The sequence below is a fragment of the Cebus imitator genome, unplaced genomic scaffold (genome assembly GCF_001604975.1).
Source record: "Cebus imitator isolate Cc_AM_T3 unplaced genomic scaffold, Cebus_imitator-1.0 Scaffold4, whole genome shotgun sequence".
NCBI lineage: Eukaryota > Metazoa > Chordata > Mammalia > Primates > Cebidae > Cebus > Cebus imitator.
In genome coordinates this window covers 980,621-1,001,043 of record NW_016107319.1, presented here as the reverse complement: position 1 = coordinate 1,001,043, position 20,423 = coordinate 980,621, and the positions used below count along the sequence as shown (strand labels likewise).

The 20,423-nt window shown below is 41.2% G+C and overlaps 1 protein-coding gene across 1 annotated transcript in view; it reads left to right on the top strand.

Annotated features, from left to right (window-relative positions):
- RRN3 (RRN3 homolog, RNA polymerase I transcription factor) overlaps nucleotides 1–20,423 on the top strand; it is a 32,624-nt gene that overhangs the window by 6,257 nt on the left and 5,944 nt on the right. Inside the window, exons 4-15 of the mRNA XM_017532890.2 lie at nucleotides 885–974; nucleotides 1,081–1,210; nucleotides 1,935–1,994; nucleotides 2,991–3,054; nucleotides 4,483–4,552; nucleotides 7,514–7,612; nucleotides 9,696–9,788; nucleotides 11,446–11,584; nucleotides 13,266–13,396; nucleotides 14,973–15,103; nucleotides 15,996–16,180; nucleotides 17,962–18,070. Of these exons, the coding sequence (XP_017388379.1) occupies nucleotides 885–974; nucleotides 1,081–1,210; nucleotides 1,935–1,994; nucleotides 2,991–3,054; nucleotides 4,483–4,552; nucleotides 7,514–7,612; nucleotides 9,696–9,788; nucleotides 11,446–11,584; nucleotides 13,266–13,396; nucleotides 14,973–15,103; nucleotides 15,996–16,180; nucleotides 17,962–18,070 (1,301 nt within the window). The remainder of the gene's footprint in view (nucleotides 1–884; nucleotides 975–1,080; nucleotides 1,211–1,934; nucleotides 1,995–2,990; nucleotides 3,055–4,482; nucleotides 4,553–7,513; nucleotides 7,613–9,695; nucleotides 9,789–11,445; nucleotides 11,585–13,265; nucleotides 13,397–14,972; nucleotides 15,104–15,995; nucleotides 16,181–17,961; nucleotides 18,071–20,423) is intronic.

Below are 20,423 nucleotides of genomic sequence, written 5' to 3'. Positions count from 1 at the left end.
GGGTTCAGGCAATTCTCCTGCCTCAGCCTCCTGAGTCGCTGGGATTACAGGCACGCGCCACCATGCCCAGCTAATTTTTTGTATTTTTAGTAGAGACGGGGTTTCACCGCGTTGACCAGGATGGTCTCGATCTCTTGACCTCGTGATCCACCCGCCTTGGCCTCCCAAAGTGCTGGGATTACAGGTGTGAGCCACTGCGCCCGGCCCTATTTTTATTTTTATTATTTTTTTTAAGATGGGATTTCACCATGTTGGATAGGCTGGTCTTGAACTCCCGACTTCAGGTGATTCGCCCGCCTTGACCTCCAAAGTGCTTGAATTACAGGCGTGAACCACCACACCCAGCCTGTCTGAAAAATATTTAATGGAGGAATGGAGCCATTATTTATACAAAACACATCATATTTTAACTCATCCGCAGTTTTGGTTTCTAAAAGTTATGTTTATTCGTGACTGCAGTTGATCAGCCTAGACTGATTTTTATCAGCATGCTTTCTGGTCAGTGTGAATATAGAGGAAACAGAGGTAGCTATTGATCCTTTGTGATCTTTTCATATTTGAGTCTGCTAGAACTCTATAGTTTTTAAAAGTCCCAGGTGTCAACATTTGAGATGATTTTAAGGGCAGTCAAAAGTGATCATGCTGAAGTATTGCACTTAAGTCTTTTTCCTGTATATTAGAGTTACTAGATTACTTTTTAAAAACAGATAAGTTTATTATAATATCTTTTTCTGTTTTGGTACCCAGTTTTGATTTCCTTTCAAGTTTGTGACCCTTTCCCCCCCATCTAAATATTCTTGATAAATGATTGATATAAGATAGCTGTAAGTTTCTGTTATCTTAGAGGATTTGTGGTTTTGAAAGTACTCTTTGTTTAACTTAAGGATGACCAGATCATCAACTGGCTGCTAGAATTTCGTTCTTCTATCATGTACTTGACAAAAGACTTTGAGCAGCTTATCAGTATTATATTGGTAAGTTCACCATTTATTTCACTGACCAGTATGTAATTGAGTACTTTGGAAATAGTATATATTATATTAATAACATGCTGCTTTTATCTTTCTTCCCCAACTCTAGAGATTGCCTTGGTTGAACAGAAGTCAAACAGTAGTGGAAGAGTATTTGGCTTTTCTGGGTAATCTTGTATCAGCACAGACTGTTTTCCTCAGACCATGTCTCAGCATGATTGCTTCCCATTTTGTGCCTCGTAAGTCACCACTCTTTGCTTGCTTGGAATCTTCTCTCTCTTTCTGTCTCTTTTTTAAATACTTCTTTATTAAAATACTACCTTCCCCTTATACATGAGAGATATTGCTACCATAGAAGATTCCAGATGCGGCTGGGCGCAGTGGCTCACACCTGTAATCCCAGCACTTTGGGAGGCCGAGGCAGGTGGATCACAAGGTCAGAGGTTTGAGAGCAGCCTGGCCAACATGCTGAAATGCTGTCTTTATTAAAAATACAAAAATTAGCCGGGCTTGGTGGCAGGCGCCTGTAATCCCAGCTACTCGGGAGGCCGCGGTAGGAGAATCGCATGAACCTGAGAGGCAGAGGTTTCAGTGAGCCAAGATTGTGCCACTGCACTCTCGTCTGGGTGACAGAGCGAGACTTTGTCTCAAAAAAATAAAAAAGATTCCAGATGCATATTGGTACCAGATTTGGTAGACATATGTTTCCCATAATAACCCCTGTGGTGGTGTCTAGATTCATTTGTTGCTCTGATTTTTATGAATTGTAATTTGCTTTTTTGAACTTCTGATGAAGTCTTAGAACCCGTCTAGGAATTTTTAGCTGCTTAAAAACTTTTTTACAGATGGTACATTTAATTAGTCATTGTGCTGACTTTGGATTATGGAAAAATAGCTTTTTTGTATAGCTGTTCATTGTCTAGGCCAATGACAGAATAACATATTTTCTTTTTCCCTCAAAAGCCCGAGTGATCATTAAGGAAGGCGACGTAGATGTTTCAGATTCTGATGATGAAGATGATAGTAAGTATAAAAAGGTTTAAAGCCTGGGCACAGTGGCTTTCACCCACAATCCGAGCAACTTGGGTGGCTAAGACGGGAGGATCACTTGAGGCCAAAAGTTTGAGACCCACCTCAAGGCAACATAGTAAGACCTTGTCTCTACAAAAAAAAAAAAAAAATTTTTTTCAAATATTTTTTAAATAAGAGGCTTAAAGTAGAATTAGGCAGGGTGGCGTGTGTCTGTAGTCACAGCTACCTAAGTGGCTTAGGTGGGTTTAATGCTTGAGCCCAGGAGTTCAAGTCCTGCCTTGGCAACATAGCAAGACCCTGTCTCTCGAAGTAAAGCACAGAATACGTCCTGTTTCTTAGAAAATGCATGATGAATGAGAAAATATGCTGGCACCTATTCTAATAAGTAGACTACAACAAATGACAAAACCTTTGATATAATCTTTTCGTTATATTTAGCATTGATATACAGTCATTTGTCCTGAATGCATTATTTATATAATTAGTCTGTTCAGTTTTCATTGATGGTTGTGGAGAAAAATCTTGAAATTATTATTTCTTTGATAAATTGTTCTATTTTGGTTAGCATGTGTTTTTACCTTCAAATATGTCACTTTTTTTCTTGTTGTTGTTTTGTTTTTTTGAGACAGAGTCTTACTCTGTTGCCCAGGCTGGAGTACAGTGGCACAATCTTGGCTCACTGCAGCCTCCACCTCCCAGGTTGAAGTGATTTTCCTGCTTCAGCCTCCAGAGTAGATGGGACTACAGGCATGTGCCACCATGCCTGGCTAATTTTTGTATTTTTTTTTTAGTAGAGACAAGGTTTCACCATGTTGGTCAGGCTGGTCTTGAACTCCTGACCTCAGGTGATCCCCCCACCTTGGCCTCCCACATGGCTGGAAATACAGGCATGAGCCACTGTGCCTAGCCAGCATATATCTTTAGCTTCACGTGTGTTACCTTTCTGTTTCATTTTGATCTTCATACTCTCAACTTTTTTCCTTGCAGACCTTCCTGCAAATTTTGACACATGTCACAGAGCCTTGCAAATAATAGCAAGATATGTACCATCGTGAGTATACTTTTGCTTATTTTGAATGCTTAATTCCCAATAAAATTGTAATCAATAAAATTATAAAATGTTAATAACATTAAAACTTGAGTCTTGGCCGGGCGCGGTGGCTCAAGCCTGTAATCCCAGCACCTTGGGAGGCCGAGGCGGGTGGATCACGAGGTCAAGAGATCGAGACCATCCTGGTCAACACGGTGAAACCCCGTCTCTACTAAAAATACAAAAAATTAGCTGGGCATGGGGTGCGTGCCTGTAATCCCAGCGACTCAGGAGGCTGAGGCAGGAGAATTGCCTGAACCCAGGAGGCGGAGGTTGTGGTGAGCCGAGATCGTGCCATTGCACTCCAGCCTGGGTAACGAGCGAAACTCCGTCCAAAAAAAAAAAATACTTGAGTCTTACATCACATTTTTTTTTGGTATCCAGTTGAAGAAACATTACATTCTACAAAAAGTGGCATTTCCGTTTTCTATTCATTGTCTTTAATTATTTTTCAAAGTTTGTATGCAGATTCTTCCCCAATTTTGTATGGTGGTTGGAATTTTGCTTTTATCTTCGACAGATATGCTCTCCAAAATTTTCAGTGAGAAACCCCTGTGTGTGTTTGTATCATGCCATATTAATAAAAATTGCACTTCTAAGAAATACTTTTCAGGTTTGTAGATTTCTTTTGGAGGGGTGGACTTAGCTCCCACTGCCCGTTGATTATTTGTTATCTTAAAAAAATCCAACATAATAATTTTTTCTTCTTTTAAAAATAATAAACATGTGTAGTGGGAAATTTCAGCTGAATTGCTATTATGCTTTTGTAGGAGAGAAACTCTCCCTTTGATTTGCTGTTGATGTCAGAGTTAACAGAAGCTTATTTTCCCTAAGTTGTTATAGATTTTCTCAGAAGCTATACCTTTTTTTTTTTAAGAGACGGGGTTTCACCATGTTAGCCGGGATGGCCTTGATCTCGTGAGCTCATTATCCTCCCTACTCGGCCTCCCAGAGTGCTGGGATTACAGGTGTGAGCCACCATGCCCAGCCAAGAAGTTCCAGTTCTGGCCGGGCATGGTGGCTTATGCCTATAATCCCAGCACTTGGGGAGGCTGAGGCAGGCAGATCAAAAACCTTGCCTCTCCTAAAAATACAAAAATCGGCCTGGCGTGGTGGCCCGTGCCTGTAATCCCAGCTACTCAGGAGGCTGAGACAGGAGAATTGCTTGAACCCAGGAGGCAGAGGTTTCAGTGAGCCAAGATCATGCCACTGCGCTCTAGCCTGGGCAAAAGGAGCAAAACTCTGTCTCAAAAAAAAAAAAAAGTTCCAGTTCTTTGAGGTAGGGGTTCCTATTTGCCTCCTATATCTATCCATGTTTGCTTTTAGAATGGTAGTATTACTTTTCTAGAAAGTAAAGTTAACATGGCTTGATTTAACTTTTTTAAATAGGACACCGTGGTTTCTTATGCCGATACTGGTTGAAAAATTTCCATTTGTTCGAAAATCAGAGAGAACACTGGTAAGAAATCTTTTCATTGAGAAAATCATGGGAAAGTTATTTGTGTGATTTCGTTTTAGATGATGTTAGGTCTTTTTCTGAAAGGTTATTTTGTCTTCTAGACTTTAAACTGATGTCTAAGAATTTAACTCAGATTCCTTTCTTACCAAGCGGCTCTTGGGGCTTCCCAGTGCCTTTTTCTCTTATTACTATGTGCAAGTCAAGGTCTGAGTCCATTTCAGAAATATCTGTAGAGGCTTCATGCTCATACAGATAAGAATTACTAGACAATAATAATTCATGTATTACTAATTGTAAACATGCTTTATTTTAAACTGAAAGGAAAGCCTTCTATAGATGAATTCTGCTTAGTTTTTGTACAATGTTTAGATCATCTGGGTAGTTTTTAATAATAATGGTTGGTTCCCTTACTAGAAAACTCAATCTCGCAGCATACGAAAAGAATTATATGCCAAGACCAAGTGCGATTTATGCTAGGAATGCAAGACTTTTTTTGGTTTGTTTGTTTGTTTGTTTGTTTTGAGACAGTCTTTCTCTGTCACCCAGGCTGGAGTGAGTGCAGTGGTGCAATCTCAGCTCACTGCAATCTCTGCCTCCGGGGTTCAAGCGACTCTCCCACTTCAGCCTCCCGAGTAGGTGGGACTACAGGCATGGGGCACAACACCCAGCTAATTTTTGCATTTTTGGTAGAGACAGGAGACAGGGTTTTGCCACATTGGCCAGGCTAGTCTTGAACTCCTGACCTCAAGTGATCCACTGCCCTCAACCTTGGAAAGTGTTGGGATTACAATTTCAAACCACCATGACCAGCCAAGATAGATTTAATACCTGAAAATCTATTAATATAATACTTTGTAGTAATAGAACAAAGGATAACAACCACATGATGATCTCAGTAGATGCAGAAGTGTTTAACAAACAACTATACCCTTTTGTGACAAAAACAAAAGGAAATTTTCTCAGCCTGATAAAGGGCATCTGAAAAACCCACAGATAACATCATATTCAATGGTAAAAGACCAAAAGTTTGTCCCTAAGATAAAGAAAAAAACAAGGATGTCCACTCTTGCTGCTTGTCTAGCCAAGGTAGTTAGGCAAGAAAAAGAATTAAAGGCATCCAGTTGGAAAGGAAGGCGTAAACTCTCTTTTGTAAGATTGTTTTATATGTCATCCTAAGAATCCCACAAATAAATTTTAGAGATAATAAAAAAAAAGTTCAGCATGGTTAGGGCACAGAAGACCAACATACACCAGCTGTCCAAGACAATTGAATAAGGGACAAGAATAGTCTTTTCCACAAATGCTGGTGGCACAAATGGTTATGCACATGCAGAAGAATGAGGTACATGGATATCCATATACAGAAATGAACTCAAAATCAATAAAAGCCCTACATGAAGAGTAAAAACTATAAAACGCTTAGAAGAAAATGGGTACATTTTCATGATGTTGGATTAGGCAATAATTTCCAGATTTGACGGCTGGAGCACAAGCAACCAAAGAAAAACTACATCATTTGTACTTCAGAATTAAAAATTGTATGCTTTATAGGATACCTTCAAGAAGAGGAGAACAATCCTCAAATAATGGGAGAAAATGTTTCTAAATTATATGTCTGGTAATGGACTTGTACATGTAAATAACTTTTGTAATTCAATAGTAAATGGGCAAAGGATCCGAAAAGCCATTTCTGCAATAAAAGCACATGAAAAGAAGCTCAACATCATTAGTCATCAGGGAAATGGTTTCACTCATGCCCACAAGGATGACTGTAATAAAGACGAGACAGTAACAAGTGTTGACAAGGATGTTGAGAAATGGGAACATGGGAATTGTCATACATTGCCTGTGAGAATGTAAAATGGTGCAGCCGTTTTGAAAAATAGCCTGGCATTTCTTCAAGGTAGAATTACTATGTGACTCAGCAGTTCCACTGCTGGGTTTTGTTTTTTTTGTTTTTGTTTGTTTGTTTGTTTGGTCCTAAGCATCAGCAAACTGCTGCGTTTTTACAAGAGAAATGAAAATACATTTCCACGGCCAGGCGCTGTGGCTCACGCCTATAATCCCAGCACTTTGGGCGGCCGAGGCGCGTGGATCACGAGGTCAAGAGATCGAGACCATCCTGGTCAACATATTGAAACCCCGTCTCTACTAAAAATACAAAAAATTAGCTGGGCATAGTGGCACATGCCTGTAGTCCCAGCTACTCAGGAGGCTGAGGCAGGAGAATTGCTCAAACCCAGGAGGCAGAGGTTGTGGTGAGCCGAGATTGTGCCATTGCACTCCAGCCTGGGCAACAAGAGTGAAAGTCCATCAAAAAAAAAAAAAAAAAAAGAAAATAACATTTCCACAGAAAAACTTGTGAGTACATGGATATTCGTAGCAGTTCCATTCATAATGGCCTCATTTAGAAGCAACTCAAATGTCTGACAACTGGTGAAGAGATGACAAAACATGTTAGCTAGGATGGTCTCGATCTCCTGACTTTGTGATCCGTCTGCCTTGGCCTCCCAAAGTACTGGGACTACAGGCATGAGCCACTGCACCCAGCCCAAGACCCTGTCTCTTAAAGAAAAATAAATGTTCTGAAATTATGTTGATGGTCACATAACTGAATATATTAAAAATTTAAATTGCATACTTTATGTTGGTAATTGTATGATATGAGTTGATTTTTTCTTTTTTTAGTGAAAATTACAAAAACCAGATGTGAGTTTTATTAATACAGCTATTTAAAAAAACTGTAGTTATGCAAATTTAAAATTTCATTTACAGGGGATTATTGAAATGATTGTACCAAACATAATACATATGTAGAAACAGTACAGTTTTTATATTGCTGGATAGTCTGTTTTTTATGTTTAAATATTTGAAACTAAAGGTACTATAATTGATGTTTTGCCTACATAACTATGAAAAATATTTATTCTCTGTTGAAATGTTTTATGTTTTCTGTTTTAGGAATGTTATGTTCATAACTTACTAAGGATTAGTGTTTATTTTCCAACCTTGAGGCATGAAATTCTGGAGCTTATTATTGAAAAGTTACTCAAGTTAGATGTAAGTACTGAGTAATCTATTTTTATTTTCATTAACTGACTTGAATTTGGTATAATCACAGTATGTAGAAGCAATAGTGATAGAAAAGAATCCACTTGCCCCATTCATTGCTTCCTTTCTTTGCATGTGTCTTGAGCTCCATCTGTGTATGTGCTGGGAGTTATAAACAGTTCTTTCTCATGATTGGGGAACAAGGCATTAAGTAGACACCAAGATGTCAAAGTACAGTTGTGAAGAGTGCTGTGAATGCAACATACATTTCGAGTTAAACAACTTGAGAGAATCGCAGTGGGGCCAAGAAGGCATTCCAAAGGAAGTGATTTTTCCTGCTTGGCCTTTTTTAACAAGTACAGACTTTAATTGTAAACAGCTAAAACTTTGTTTAAGGAGGCCCGCACTAAGGTGCAGTAGGAATGAAAGGAAGTGGTTCTAGTAACATTGTGAGGAAAAGTGACCTGGTGCTTGAGACTGGTTTGGAGGAGGAGGGGCAGACAGCGAGGGAAAGGAATCCTTCAAAGATGGCTCCCTGTGGAATAGAATCTTGGTGCTGCCATTAATGGCAGTTAGAAATCTCAGTAGGAGGCTGTTGGGAGAGGAGTTCCATCTTGGCAGGTTGAGTTGCTGGTGGGCGGCCTACCAGAGAATATGCACAGACAGTCGTGACTGGAGGTAGGGACCTGAGCATAAACCTGTGGAAAGACACAGTTTAGGACAAGGGAGGAGAAGGGTGATCAGAGGTGTGAGGAAAACCAAGAGTCTGGATGCCCAGGAAGGATGTGCAGGAAGGAGGAGTTTGGTCAGCAGCATCAGATACCGCTGTCATTTTTTAGAAGGATGAAAAGAGCAACAGTCCTTGGATTTAGTGGTTAGAAGGTAGTCTTTGTTCCTTTCTGGAGAAGCATGTCAGTGAAGAGGCAGAAGCTGCATTTCAGGAGAGGATGTGGATGGTGGGGAAGCAGAAGTGGGACTGTTAGAGACCTTGGTGCAGGGTTGTGGTAGGAGTTGCGGAGCAGGGATAGGGGCCTGCGTGGTTCAGGAGTCAGGAGACAGCAGGTTTGTGGACTGAGTGGAGAGGAGCTTTGGTGGAGGGAAGCACTGATGCTGTAGGGAAGCAGGAAGATGGAATGAGGTCTTAGAGGAGCTGGAGCTTGGGCCCACTGGTGCATTGCTCACTTGGAGTTGCACCTCTCTGGCCAACTCTGTGTCTTTTCTTTTAAGTTTTTCTCTGGTATATATTTAAACAACATTTTAGAATGTTTACAAAGAAGGTCAAGCATAGATAATTTAAAAAGGCGTGGTTTGAGTGATATTAAGATATTTGAAGGGTGATATACCAAAATAAAAATAATTTACATTCAGGTTGCAGTTCATCATTTTTCTGCTCAGTTGATGGACGATATGTTTATTTTACACAATGTGCCTGTGACTGTCTTGTGCATATTTTATTAGCCCATTTTCATGCTGCTGATAAAGACATACCTGAGCCTGGGAAGAAAAAGAGGTTTAATTAGACTTATAGTTTCACATGGGTGGGGAGGTCTCAGAATCATGGTGAGAGATGAAAGGCACTTCTTACATGGTGGCGGCAAGAGAAAATGAGGAAGATGTAAAAGCAGAAACCCCTGATAAAGTCATCAGATCCCATGAGACTTATTCACTACCCCGAGAACAGTATAGGGGAAACAGACTTCATGATTCAAATTATGTCCCACTGAGTCCCTCCCACAACACACAGGAATTACAGGAGTACAATTCAAGTTGAGATTTGAGTGGGGACACAGAGCCAGACCATATCAGAGATAGAACAAATGTTGAATTTGTTGAGGCTGTCTGGCATAGAGCATCATGTGATAGTTGTTGATTTTATGTAAGTATGCAGTAAAAGGGGCTTGGTTTATAAAATTTAAATTCCTTCATGACCTAGGTCAGTTTACAGGCTTGCACCATAATTGTGTATTGTGTTGGAGTGCGATATATACTCATCTGGACACCTCGAATGTGTGTATATCAGATGAATTTCCGGTCCCAAAATAACATAGTTGTATTTTAAAAATCCTTTTATTTTTTCCCCCCTCTGTTATAGGTGAGTGCATCCCGGCAGGATATTGAAGATGCTGAGGAAACAGCAGCACAACCTTGTGGTGGGACAGATTCCACAGAAGGATTGTTTAATATGGTTAGCATTTTCTCAGTGAAAGCACACATACAGTTTATCATTTCAAAGGGTGGAAATCTCTAGTGCTGCTCATCTTTGTTACAGCTTTAGATTGAAATAATTAAAATAGTTTAGCAAACTTGAAAACAATTCCTTATATGAGTCATTTTCTGCCATGTCATTTAGCACTTGGTATATTGGTTTATTTCTGGGGCTTTCAATTTGGGTTTGGTGAACTACGTTTCACTTTCGTGCTTATAACTTTCAGTGTTTGTTTTTGTGAGCCAGATACTGTTTGTGAAGCTGTCGTATATAGAAAAGCATACCTGTTTAATTTCTACATTTTACCACTTCTCCACTTCATAGCAGTACTACTTTGGGTGGTGTCTGTGAGATAGGGATTCAGGGTGCCCTTGAAACAGAGGATGTCAGGGAGCAGAAAAGGGCAGGGGAAATAAGCTAGGGCTGGGTCTCACTTGGGAGGTCGCTACAGGCACTCTGGGGCATGGATTGCTCTACAGAGCTTGGTGTCAGTTTGAGACCAAGGAGATATCCTTTCTGACACCTTGCCAATCAGTCATTGGTTCTAGGGGGAGGGTCGGGAAAGAATGCGAGGGTGGTCCTGGCTCCTTTCTGCTCAGGGCAGCTCTCTGGGTAAGGTGGGCAGCTCTCTGGGTAAGGTAGGCAGCTGTGAGCTGTTGGCTGTCGGTACTCACAGCTGCAGGGAGATGGATATCCTGACCTGGAAAAGGGGGCCTGGCTCCAACAGTGCCCACCAGGAGCAGAGGTGGGGGGCACCTGTAATGTTTGCATGGCTAGCTCTCATTGGGTCTTCTAAATGAGAACCAGAAGCTGGTGCTCTGAGTCTTGGCTTTTATTTTAAATTTCACAGGTGGTTCTGCTTGACATCCCTGAATGAGATCCTGGAACGATGTCTGCATTTCTTTCTTTCTTTCTTCCTTTCTTTCCTTCTTTTCTTTTCTTTCTTTTCTTTTCTTTTTCTTTTTCTTTTTCTTTTTCTTTTTCTTTTTCTTTTTCTTTTTCTTTTTTCTAATTTGAGACACAGTGTTGCTCTGTCGCCCAGGCTGGAGTGCAGTGATGTGATCTTGGCTCACTGCAGCTTCGACCTTCTGGGCTCAAGTGATCTGCCTACCTCAGCCTCTCAAGTAGCTGGGACTACTGTGCCACCACACCTGGCTACTTTTAAAATATTTTTTTAGAGATGGGTCTCCCTATATTGCTCAGGCTGGTCTCAGGCTACTGACCTCAAGTGATCCTCCCTCCTTTCAAAGTGTTGGTAATTGTAGACGTGAGCCACTGCAGAGTGTTACTGTGTTACCCAGGCTGGAGTCCAGTGGCATGAACTAGGCTCACTGCAGCCTCCTCCACCTCCCAGGTTCAAGCTGTTTTCTTGCCTCTGCTTCCCAAGTAACTGGAATTACAGGTGTATACCACCATGCCGGGGTTTTACCATGTTGGTCAGGCTGGTCTTGAACACCCGACCTCAGGTGATCCTCCCGCTTCAGCCTCCCAAAGTGCTGGGATTATAAGTGTGAGCCACTGCGCCAAGCCTCTTTGTTTTATGTTTTAGGGGAAATGATCACTTAGGACGGTTTTTCTACTAAACCACTTTGACATTGAATTTTTTAATGTTAGCGTTTACTTTTTTTCTTTCAAGGATGAAGATGAAGAAACTGAACACGAAACAAGGGCTGATCCCGAACGGCTTGACCAAATGGTGCATCCTGTAGCCGAGCGCCTGGACATCCTGATGTCTTTGCTTTTGTCCTACATGAAGGATGTCTGCTATGTAGATGGTAAATCACCGTAGCGACTGTTTATTGAATACCTGCAACATACCTGAGTCTGTGCTGGGCATTTTCCATATATTATCATCTCTAGTACTAATAAAAATCCTGTAAAAAACCTCTCTTGAGTATGAGTTTTAAGATCGTTTAAGGAAGTCAAGTTACTTGCCAGTCACATAGCTTGAAAATGGGACTGGGATTCTGGATGAGTCATATTTGTCTTCGGTCTTTTCACTGATGTGTTAAAAGATTATATATGGAATTTGGTCAGGTTTAGTCAGATCAAATTATGCTTAGGTTGCTGAATGCATTTAAGCATGGTGTAGAGGGCACTAGTATATGGTGCTCTGTTATGTATTGAGTTTAGAGAGCCTTTGCTTGGCACCATTGTTGTGCCAGTATTGGTACTATATGTGCTTCTTACCTTCATGGAACTTTAATCTAAAACCTTTGCCAATGCGAAACAGAATTTCTTTCTTTTCACATTGCTAAGATTTAAGATGAGCTCAGTGAGTCAGAATAATAGAACTGGAATCTGAGTTGACTGCATTACCATTTTAACGATCTTGCTGTATTGTTGTAAAAATAATACACGTTGATTAGAGAAAATTTGGAAAGTACAGGAAAGGATAAAAACAATTTAAATGGCCACATTTCTGCTATTCAGAGAACCGTTAAGAGCATTTTGAAATTTGCCTTTTTTCCCTTTTTTGTTAGCATGTGTATATGTAGGAGTGTATTTTGTAGTGGATTTGGGGGGTCACACTAAACAAAAGTGTTTTATAATCTGCCCTTTACACGGATGGTGAAGGTGAACATTTTCTCCTATCATTGCCTATTTTAAAATAATTATCATTGAATTCCAACACATAGGCCAGGGTGGGAGGATCACCTGAGGCCAGGAGTTCAAGACTAGCCTGAGCAATATAACAAGACCCCATCTCTTAAAAAAACAACTGTAATAACAAATGTTATTGATCATATGGGTTTAACTGTCTCTTACTGTTTTCACCATTATAAGTAACAGTATAATGAACATTCTTATGCCTATATATTCAGTTGTTTGCTAGCAGTAGAATTATTGGATCCGAGGTCTTTTCCTACACGAATTGCAGAATTGCCCTTCAGAAGGGTTTGCATTTCTGACTTTGCCACAGTGTGTGAGGTGAGGGTCTGCTTCCTTGCATGGGTTAGATTATTACACTCGGAGGAAAATGTGTGCAAACTAAAAAGTAGCATTTTGTTTTAATCGTATTTTAATGAGTGTCGTTGTTGTTTTGTTGTTGTTGTTGAGACACAGTCTCACTCTGTTGCGCAGGTTGGAGTGCAGTGGCATGGTCTTGGCTCACTGCAACCTCCTTCTCCTGGGTTCAAGCGATTCTCCTGCCTCAGCTTCCCTAGTAGCTGGGATAACAGGCATGTGCCACCATGCACAGCTAATTTTGTGTTTTTAGTAGAGGCGGGGTTTCTCCATGTTGGTCAGGCTGGTCTTGAACTCCCAATCTTAGGTGATCCACCTGCCTCGGCCTTCCGAAGTGTTGGGATTACAGGCGTGAGTCACCACGCCTGGCTTGATAATATTGTTTTTCTAATGGTGTGTGTTCTTTATTTAAAAAAAAAAAAAAAATCCAGCAGATGAAACTTGAAAATATGTCTTTATAAAAACTAAAATGCGGTATTTTCTCCATAGGTAAGATTGATAACAGCAAAACGAAGGATCTGTATCGCAGCCTGATAAACATCTTTGACAAACTCCTGTTGCCCACCCATGCCTCCTGCCATGTACAGTTTTTAATGTTTTACCTCTGTAGCTTCAAATTGGTGAGTAAGAATGCCATTAACATTCTCTTAGCTTATTTTGTTCTTGCCCGCAATTTTTCCCTAAAAACTGGGGTGGACAGAGACCCATGAGGTAAGTAATTATTTTCCTTGAGCTTACTTGCTTGTCCCCTTAATAAAATCACATTCTCTTTTCTTTGTTTTTTTCTTTTCTGTTTTGAGACACAGTCTCGCTCTGCTGCCCACTGCTGCAACCTTCACCTCCTGGACTCAAAACAGTTATCAGGCCTCAGCCTCCCGGGTAGCTGGGACCACAGGTTACCACACCTGGCTAATTTTTTGTATTTTTAATAGAGTCGGGGTTTCACCATGTTGGCCAGGCTGGTCTCGAGCTCCGAACTTCAGGTGATCCACCCACCTCCTGCCCCCTAAAGTGCTGGGATTACAGGCATGAACCACTGTGCCTGGCCCACGTTCCCTTCTCAGTACACTTGGAGAGAAAACAGAATTGCTGCCTGCCCGCCTAGCTTGGTGCTGCGAAAATGTCATCCTGCCTTTTGGTCACTAGGTGGAGCCCTTTCCTTAAGTCTTAAAATCTCATAGGGGGTAATTAACTGTATTACCTTTGTTCTTTTCAAGGGTTGAGTTGTAGTTACCCCAAATCAACTTTCTAATCTAGAGTTTTAAAACTTTAGGCTTTCGCTTTTTTTGTTATTGTTGGGGAAGGCTCTTCCTTCTCTGCAACGATTTTGTGGCTTTGTAGAGGTTAGGAGAATGCTTGTCATGGGAAAGAAGGTTGAACTTAGTCTGCCCACATGGACATGCCTAGCTTCAGAAAAGCGCTATTTGGGAGAAGTTGGAAGTTACACCCTTTACTAAGAAGCTGTGTCTGTTTTTTTCCATGATTGACATAATTACTCAAATACCAGCGGTACTTTAGACCGTATTTCTGTTGATGGTTGATTTAGAGTGTGCAGAGACAGGAAGGGTGCTTCGTGCTCATGGGAATGCCCATGTGGAGCTCCGTGGGGTGTGAGTTATTGTTGGTCACAAGTTCTGGCTGACATTGGAATCACGTGAAGAGCTTTTATAATATGCGGATTCCAAAACCCTGTCACAAACCTATTGAATTTGTACCTTCCCAGCTTTTTTTTTTTTAAGATGGTGTCTCGCTCTGTTGCCCAGCCTAGAGTGCAGTGCTGTGATCTTAGCTCACTGCAGTCCCTGCCTCCCAGGTTCTAGCGATTCTCCTGCCTTGGCCACCCAAGTGGCTGGGATTACAGGCACCTGCCACCACGCCTGGCTAATTTTTGTATTTGTAGTAGAGATGGAGTTTCACTATGTTGGCCAGGCTGGTCTCAAACTCCTAACCTCAGGTGTGAGCTGCCGCACCGGCCACGGGTTGATTTGTTTGGGATCCACTGGATTATTTAACACCTGAGATGCCTTTTGTTTTTAATAGTATTCTCTCAAAGTGTTTAAAAAATGAAGACCATGAAGTACTCGTGAGATATTGGAACTTTTCCCCACATTGGTGAAGTAAAAATCTTAGGATTTTGATAGCCATATTATCTTAGGCATTAAAAAAAGATTACACCGACACATTCTCTTTTTATAGGGATTTGCAGAGGCATTTCTGGAACATCTCTGGAAAAAATTACAGGATCCAAGTAATCCTGCCATCATCAGGCAGGCTGCTGGAAATTATATCGGAAGCTTTTTGGCAAGAGCTAAATTTATTCCTCTTATGTAAGTAGCCTAATTTTTCAAGTACTTTTTAATATCATGCTTTAAAAAGAGTGTAGCATTGTCTCAAGTCAAAAATATCTGCCTTATTTTTTTGGTATGATTTTTTAAGTGAATAAAATCCCCACTCCGTGCAAGATGTTTATATTTCTAAGCAGCGATTTTAGAATAAAGTGTCTCTTTTTTTATATATGTGAAACCCCATATGTAAGGCTTTTATCATCTGTTCTGTGTGGTTGCATTTGAAGATCCATTTGTTTTTGTGGCTAGAGGACAGTATTGTATTCTGTTTTGATTCTTTTTGTAGGTTTGTCATTTTTTCATTTACATTCCGAATCTATTGTATCTGATAAAACTGAAGAAAAAGCCTTTTAAAGGTAATAGACCTATCTAAGAAGCCGGTTTCTTCCAGTAGTCCATGCAGGTATCTTTGGACAAGGATGCTGTTGAAATCCTTCACCAATCACAAAATCATTGACCATAGGGCTTCACTAGGCTCCATCAGGGAATACTAAAGTCCACCAGACTGTCTTTCTCTTAGGAGATGTTGGTGAACCTGTCCTGTTTGGCCAATCACCCTAAGAGGGCTGCTTTTGAGCTGGTTAGGAGAACCTGCCTTCCATCCCTTGGGACGTTCTTAGGGGCTCACCTGTTCCTAGAAGGTCAGAGCTACTCTGCCTTGTAACTGGAAGGTTGTCTTCCTACAAACCCATCCTTATGCTTCCTTTGTTTGCTTTTCCTTTGTGTCCGTGGGTATTATTTAAATAATCCTATGAACTTACTTAGTGTGGTTTGTAATGAAAGGCAGTTGTGTGTTATGTTATTCTGTTTTTTTTTTTGTTTTTTGTTTTTTTTAATGAAGTGTGAAGTTGACGTGAATTTTTCTTTTCTCTAGTACTGTAAAATCATGCCTAGATCTTTTGGTTAACTGGCTGCACATATACCTTCATAACCAGGATTCAGGAACAAAGGCATTCTGCGACGTTGCTCTCCATGGACCATTTTACTCAGCCTGCCAAGCTGTGTTCTACACCTTTGTTTTTAGACACAAGCAGCTTTTGAGTGGAAACCTGAAAGAAGGTCAGTGTTGTGGGAGTGCTGGACTGGATTTTCCTTGTTCTTGTCACTCTTTAGAATGGTGATTCTTTACTCTTTTGGAGATTTTAATAAAAACTATGGATTCAGAAAAATGCATGTACACTCAAACTTTTAACAGTAATTTCAAGCACCTCATACTCCCCTACAAACCCCTTAAGATAGATTTGAGCTTGAGAACCCTACAGACCCCTCAGGATGAATTTGAGTTTAAGAAAGAGGTTTCTGCTTTTGAGGGTTTGAAATGTGAAGACGTCTCCAGAGGCAAGGCTGAGCCCTGGGCTGTGCCAGCACCCTGTACAAAGCTGCAGGTGGATGCACCCTCTCTTTGTTGTCCTTGTAACAGCCCAGTAAATGGCACATATTCTCCTTTCACAGACAGCAAAGCAGAGGGCAGTCATTTTCCCAAGATCACATAGTTACTGGCAAGATGAGAAACTGAAGCCAGGTTCGGCTGACTGGAAAGTTTGGGCTTATTCAGATTCAGCTCTTCCTGAAGCCTTGAGATTTCATTGAGCAGTATTTTTTGCTAATTTCCAAGAGTTATTTATAATTCATATCTATCAGTTGAAACTTGTTTACATTAGATTAGTATATTTTAGTTGAAGAGAGTCTCCAAGAACGTAGTTTAGAAGTCATTGTAAATTGTTTTGTTGATGTTTATGAATATTTCACGTGGTTTAGGGCCACTGTCTCTAAACCAGTGCTCAGCCTCGCACAGTTGACGTTTGGGCTGCATCATCCTTCATCATTGGGGGCTATTGTCTGCCCTGGAGGATGTTGAACAGCCTCCACCTATTAGCTGCTAACTGCAGTCCTGACCACCCCCAGTCGTGACAGCAAAAACTCTCTTCAGACACTGCCACGTGTCCTCTGTGGGGTCACAGTCCCCTTGGGTTAACAGCCCGAGCTCTGAACTGAAAGTTGTATGTGTTGCATAATAAACATTCATCTACATCCTGCATGCTCCTAAAAAGATACGTATAGACCAGTAGGACAAGGTTTTATCACAAAGTAAGTATCTCTGCTGGCCTTTGTATAAATTAATGCCAGGAATCTGAAGTAAAGACATCATTTTTTTTAAGCTGTGACATCCCATTTACATAATTTTTATCAAAATATGCATCAGACAAACTCCTAAGAACATATTCTTAAGTACAAGTTGGTCAGCTTGCCTCTGAAAATAAATGAAGTGTCTTTCTTTTAGTCATGTAGGAGAGAATTGTGTTCATTAATTCTGAGAAAGGTTTCTGTCTAAATTTGCCTTCCACAGAGGTAGAGGCAAATTTAGTTTCTTGTTTAGAAAAATAAAAACTACAAATAACTACTGTGCACCCGAAAACAGTGCTCAGCCTCACTAACAACTTAAGACACACAAGCTAGAATCAAATTGCTGTTCTGTTTTGTTGCCTGTCGATTGTTAGCTGAAACCAAATCATAAGGTCTTTTTCCCCCTCTGTATAAACTCAGCATACACTGAGCTTACAAACATATGAACTTCACATCGTCATGTAGTGTCACAGCCTGCTACTTCCTGAGTGTTCTTTAGTGAAGCCGCCTTGGTGATCAATGAATGTGGTTAGACTAGTCACACTCTTCTGGGCCATACACTATGTGACTGTTTGTCTGCATGGACCTTCATTTAAAGCATTTCTGCAAATAATTTTTTTAAGTTTTTTTTTTAATGTGTGTGAATTTATGGTTTTAAAGATATCTTACATTTTTCTCTTATATTTGTACCTAAAAAAATTTTTTTTTAATTAAAGGTTTGCAGTATCTTCAGAGTCTGAATTTTGAGCGGATAGTGATGAGCCAGCTAAATCCCCTGAAGATTTGCCTGCCATCGGTGGTTAACTTTTTTGCTGCAATCACAAAGTAAGTTATTTAACGCTTTCTTGATGGGAATTATTTAAAATATTTATGTTTATCTGGTATTGTAAGGTTCCATTAAATTTCTTGGAAATCGGTAACATTAAAAACCAGGCGTGGTGGCTGTTGCCTGTAATCTCAACATGTTGGGAGGCTGAGGTGGGAGGATTGCTTGAGGCCAGGAGTTCAAGACCAGCCTGAGCAACATCATGAGATCCTGTCTCTGCAAAAAAAATTTTGTAATTAGCTGGGGATGGTGTCATGTGCCTGTAGTCCCAACTATTCAGGAGGGTGAGGTGGGAGGATCACTTGAGCCCAGGAGGTCAAGGAGGCTGTGAGCCCTGAATGTGCCACTGCACTCCAGTGTCGGCTGCAGAACGAGACCCTGTTTCTTAAACAAACAAAAACAGCCAAGCCCTTGCAGGAAATACTGTAATACAGCTATTGTTTAGTTTTTGAGACAGAGTCTCACTCTGTCACCAGGCTGGAGTGCAGTGGCACCATCTTGGCTCACTATGACCTCCGCCCCCCAGGTTCAAGCGATTCTCCAGCCTCCCAAGTAGCTGCGACTACAGGCACCCATCACCACACCCAGCTATTTTTGTATTTTTAGTAGAGATGGCGTTTCACCATGTTAGCTAGGATGGAGAAATTGCTACTTCTTATCCAAGGGCATAATTCAGCAGAAGCCTAGGCACTTTGAAATAAGTAAGGCAACAAGTTAGCTGAGAAGGGCAAAGCCATAGATGCTTATTGGAGTGACTCCTGTAATAGTAATAGAAATCAGCTGGAAGTGAGGTAGATGCTGGCCAGTAGGAGAGTGGTTTCGAGAGTACCGTTCTCTCAGGTCTGGTAGCCATGGCTAATACATAGCCTTTCCTCTGTGCCAGGCAGTTCTAAGCACTTTACCTAGAGCTCATTTGATCCTCAAACAGCCCTCTAGGATGAAACCCTGTTTATCCATGGAGAGGTGAATGTACAAAGAGGTAAAATAACTTGCCTAAAGTCATAAAGCCGGACTGGCAGCAGATTCAAATGTAGTCTGGCTCCTTTGTAAGCTTTCACTAAGTTATTCTGCTTTACGGAGAAAGCGAATTGGAGAATTGAGTATTTAATGAGGATAGTCAGGCGTGTTATAGCTTACAATCTTCAACAAGTCAGAGCCGGAGGTTGCCAAGCTCCTTCACCCTCTTTAGTTCTCCTTTGCTGGGCATCTGGGTCAAGGTATCTTCTCTTGTGAGATCTCAACAGTGATAGTAAAGGATTAGGAAAAGGCTTAAAGAGACCAGCAGGCAACGGCAGTGAGTGGGTGGAGGCTTCAGCACATTGGTTAAGATGGTGAGCAGCTCGAAGAGTAAGGTCGGAAGAAGCAAACGCAGCTGCCCCTAGTATATTCTCAGGGTGGGGACAGAGGGCTGCATTTGTGAACCAACTGGTCCGGGAGCTCTCGATTTGAGGTTGGCATGTGCATTGGAGGCACACTGCGATACGAGACTAAGAGTAAGGTCTGTGCCTAGGTACAGATATGGCAAATAAAGGTGTGTACCATTCTGTAGCTGTTGATTTTGCCTGCTTGATGATTTTGAGATTCAACCATATTGACACAAAGCTTAAATTTGATTATAACTGCTGTGTAATTTTCTGCGAATCTTTCTTATTGAGTCTTTGTTGGGATTTTAGCTGTTAGTTTTTGTTTTTGTTTTGTTTTGTGTTTGAGACAAGGTCTTGCCCTGTTGCCCAGGCTGGATTGCAGTGGTGCAATCTCGGCTCACTGCAACCTCCACCTCTTGCGTTCAAGTGATTTTCCTTTCTCAGCCCCCCTAGTAGCTGGGAATACAGGTGCCCACCAGCACGCCCAGCTAATTTTTGTATTTTTAGTAGAGACAGGGTTTCACCATGTTGGCCAGGCTGGTCTCAAACTCCTGAGCTCAAGTGAACTGCCTCCCTCAGCCTCCCATAGTACTGGGATTACAGGCATGAGCCACCTCGCTCAGCTGGCTGTGTTAAGTGTTTTAGTGCTCAGGAACATTCTTGTTTGAGTGTCCTGGTGTGTGGGTACATGCTTCCTTGTCACATACCCGGAAGCATGGTTGGCTATGGGGCTGTAGGAGATGCAGATCTTCAGCTTTACCCGTTAGTGCAAACCGCCCTCCAGTGTCGTTCTGCTGATGTGTCCTCCACCAGGAGGAGCGGTGAGGGGTTAAGTGCTGCGAGCCTCAGTAATGGGGCAGAAATCCAAGTATGTGGCTTGAAGTTGCCATAGTGACCTGAGAACCTGAGGTGGAGAGTGACAGAAGTGAGATCTAAATTCTTGTCTTGGAGAAGCTGTTTAATAAATGATTTTTCTTTTTTTTTTTTT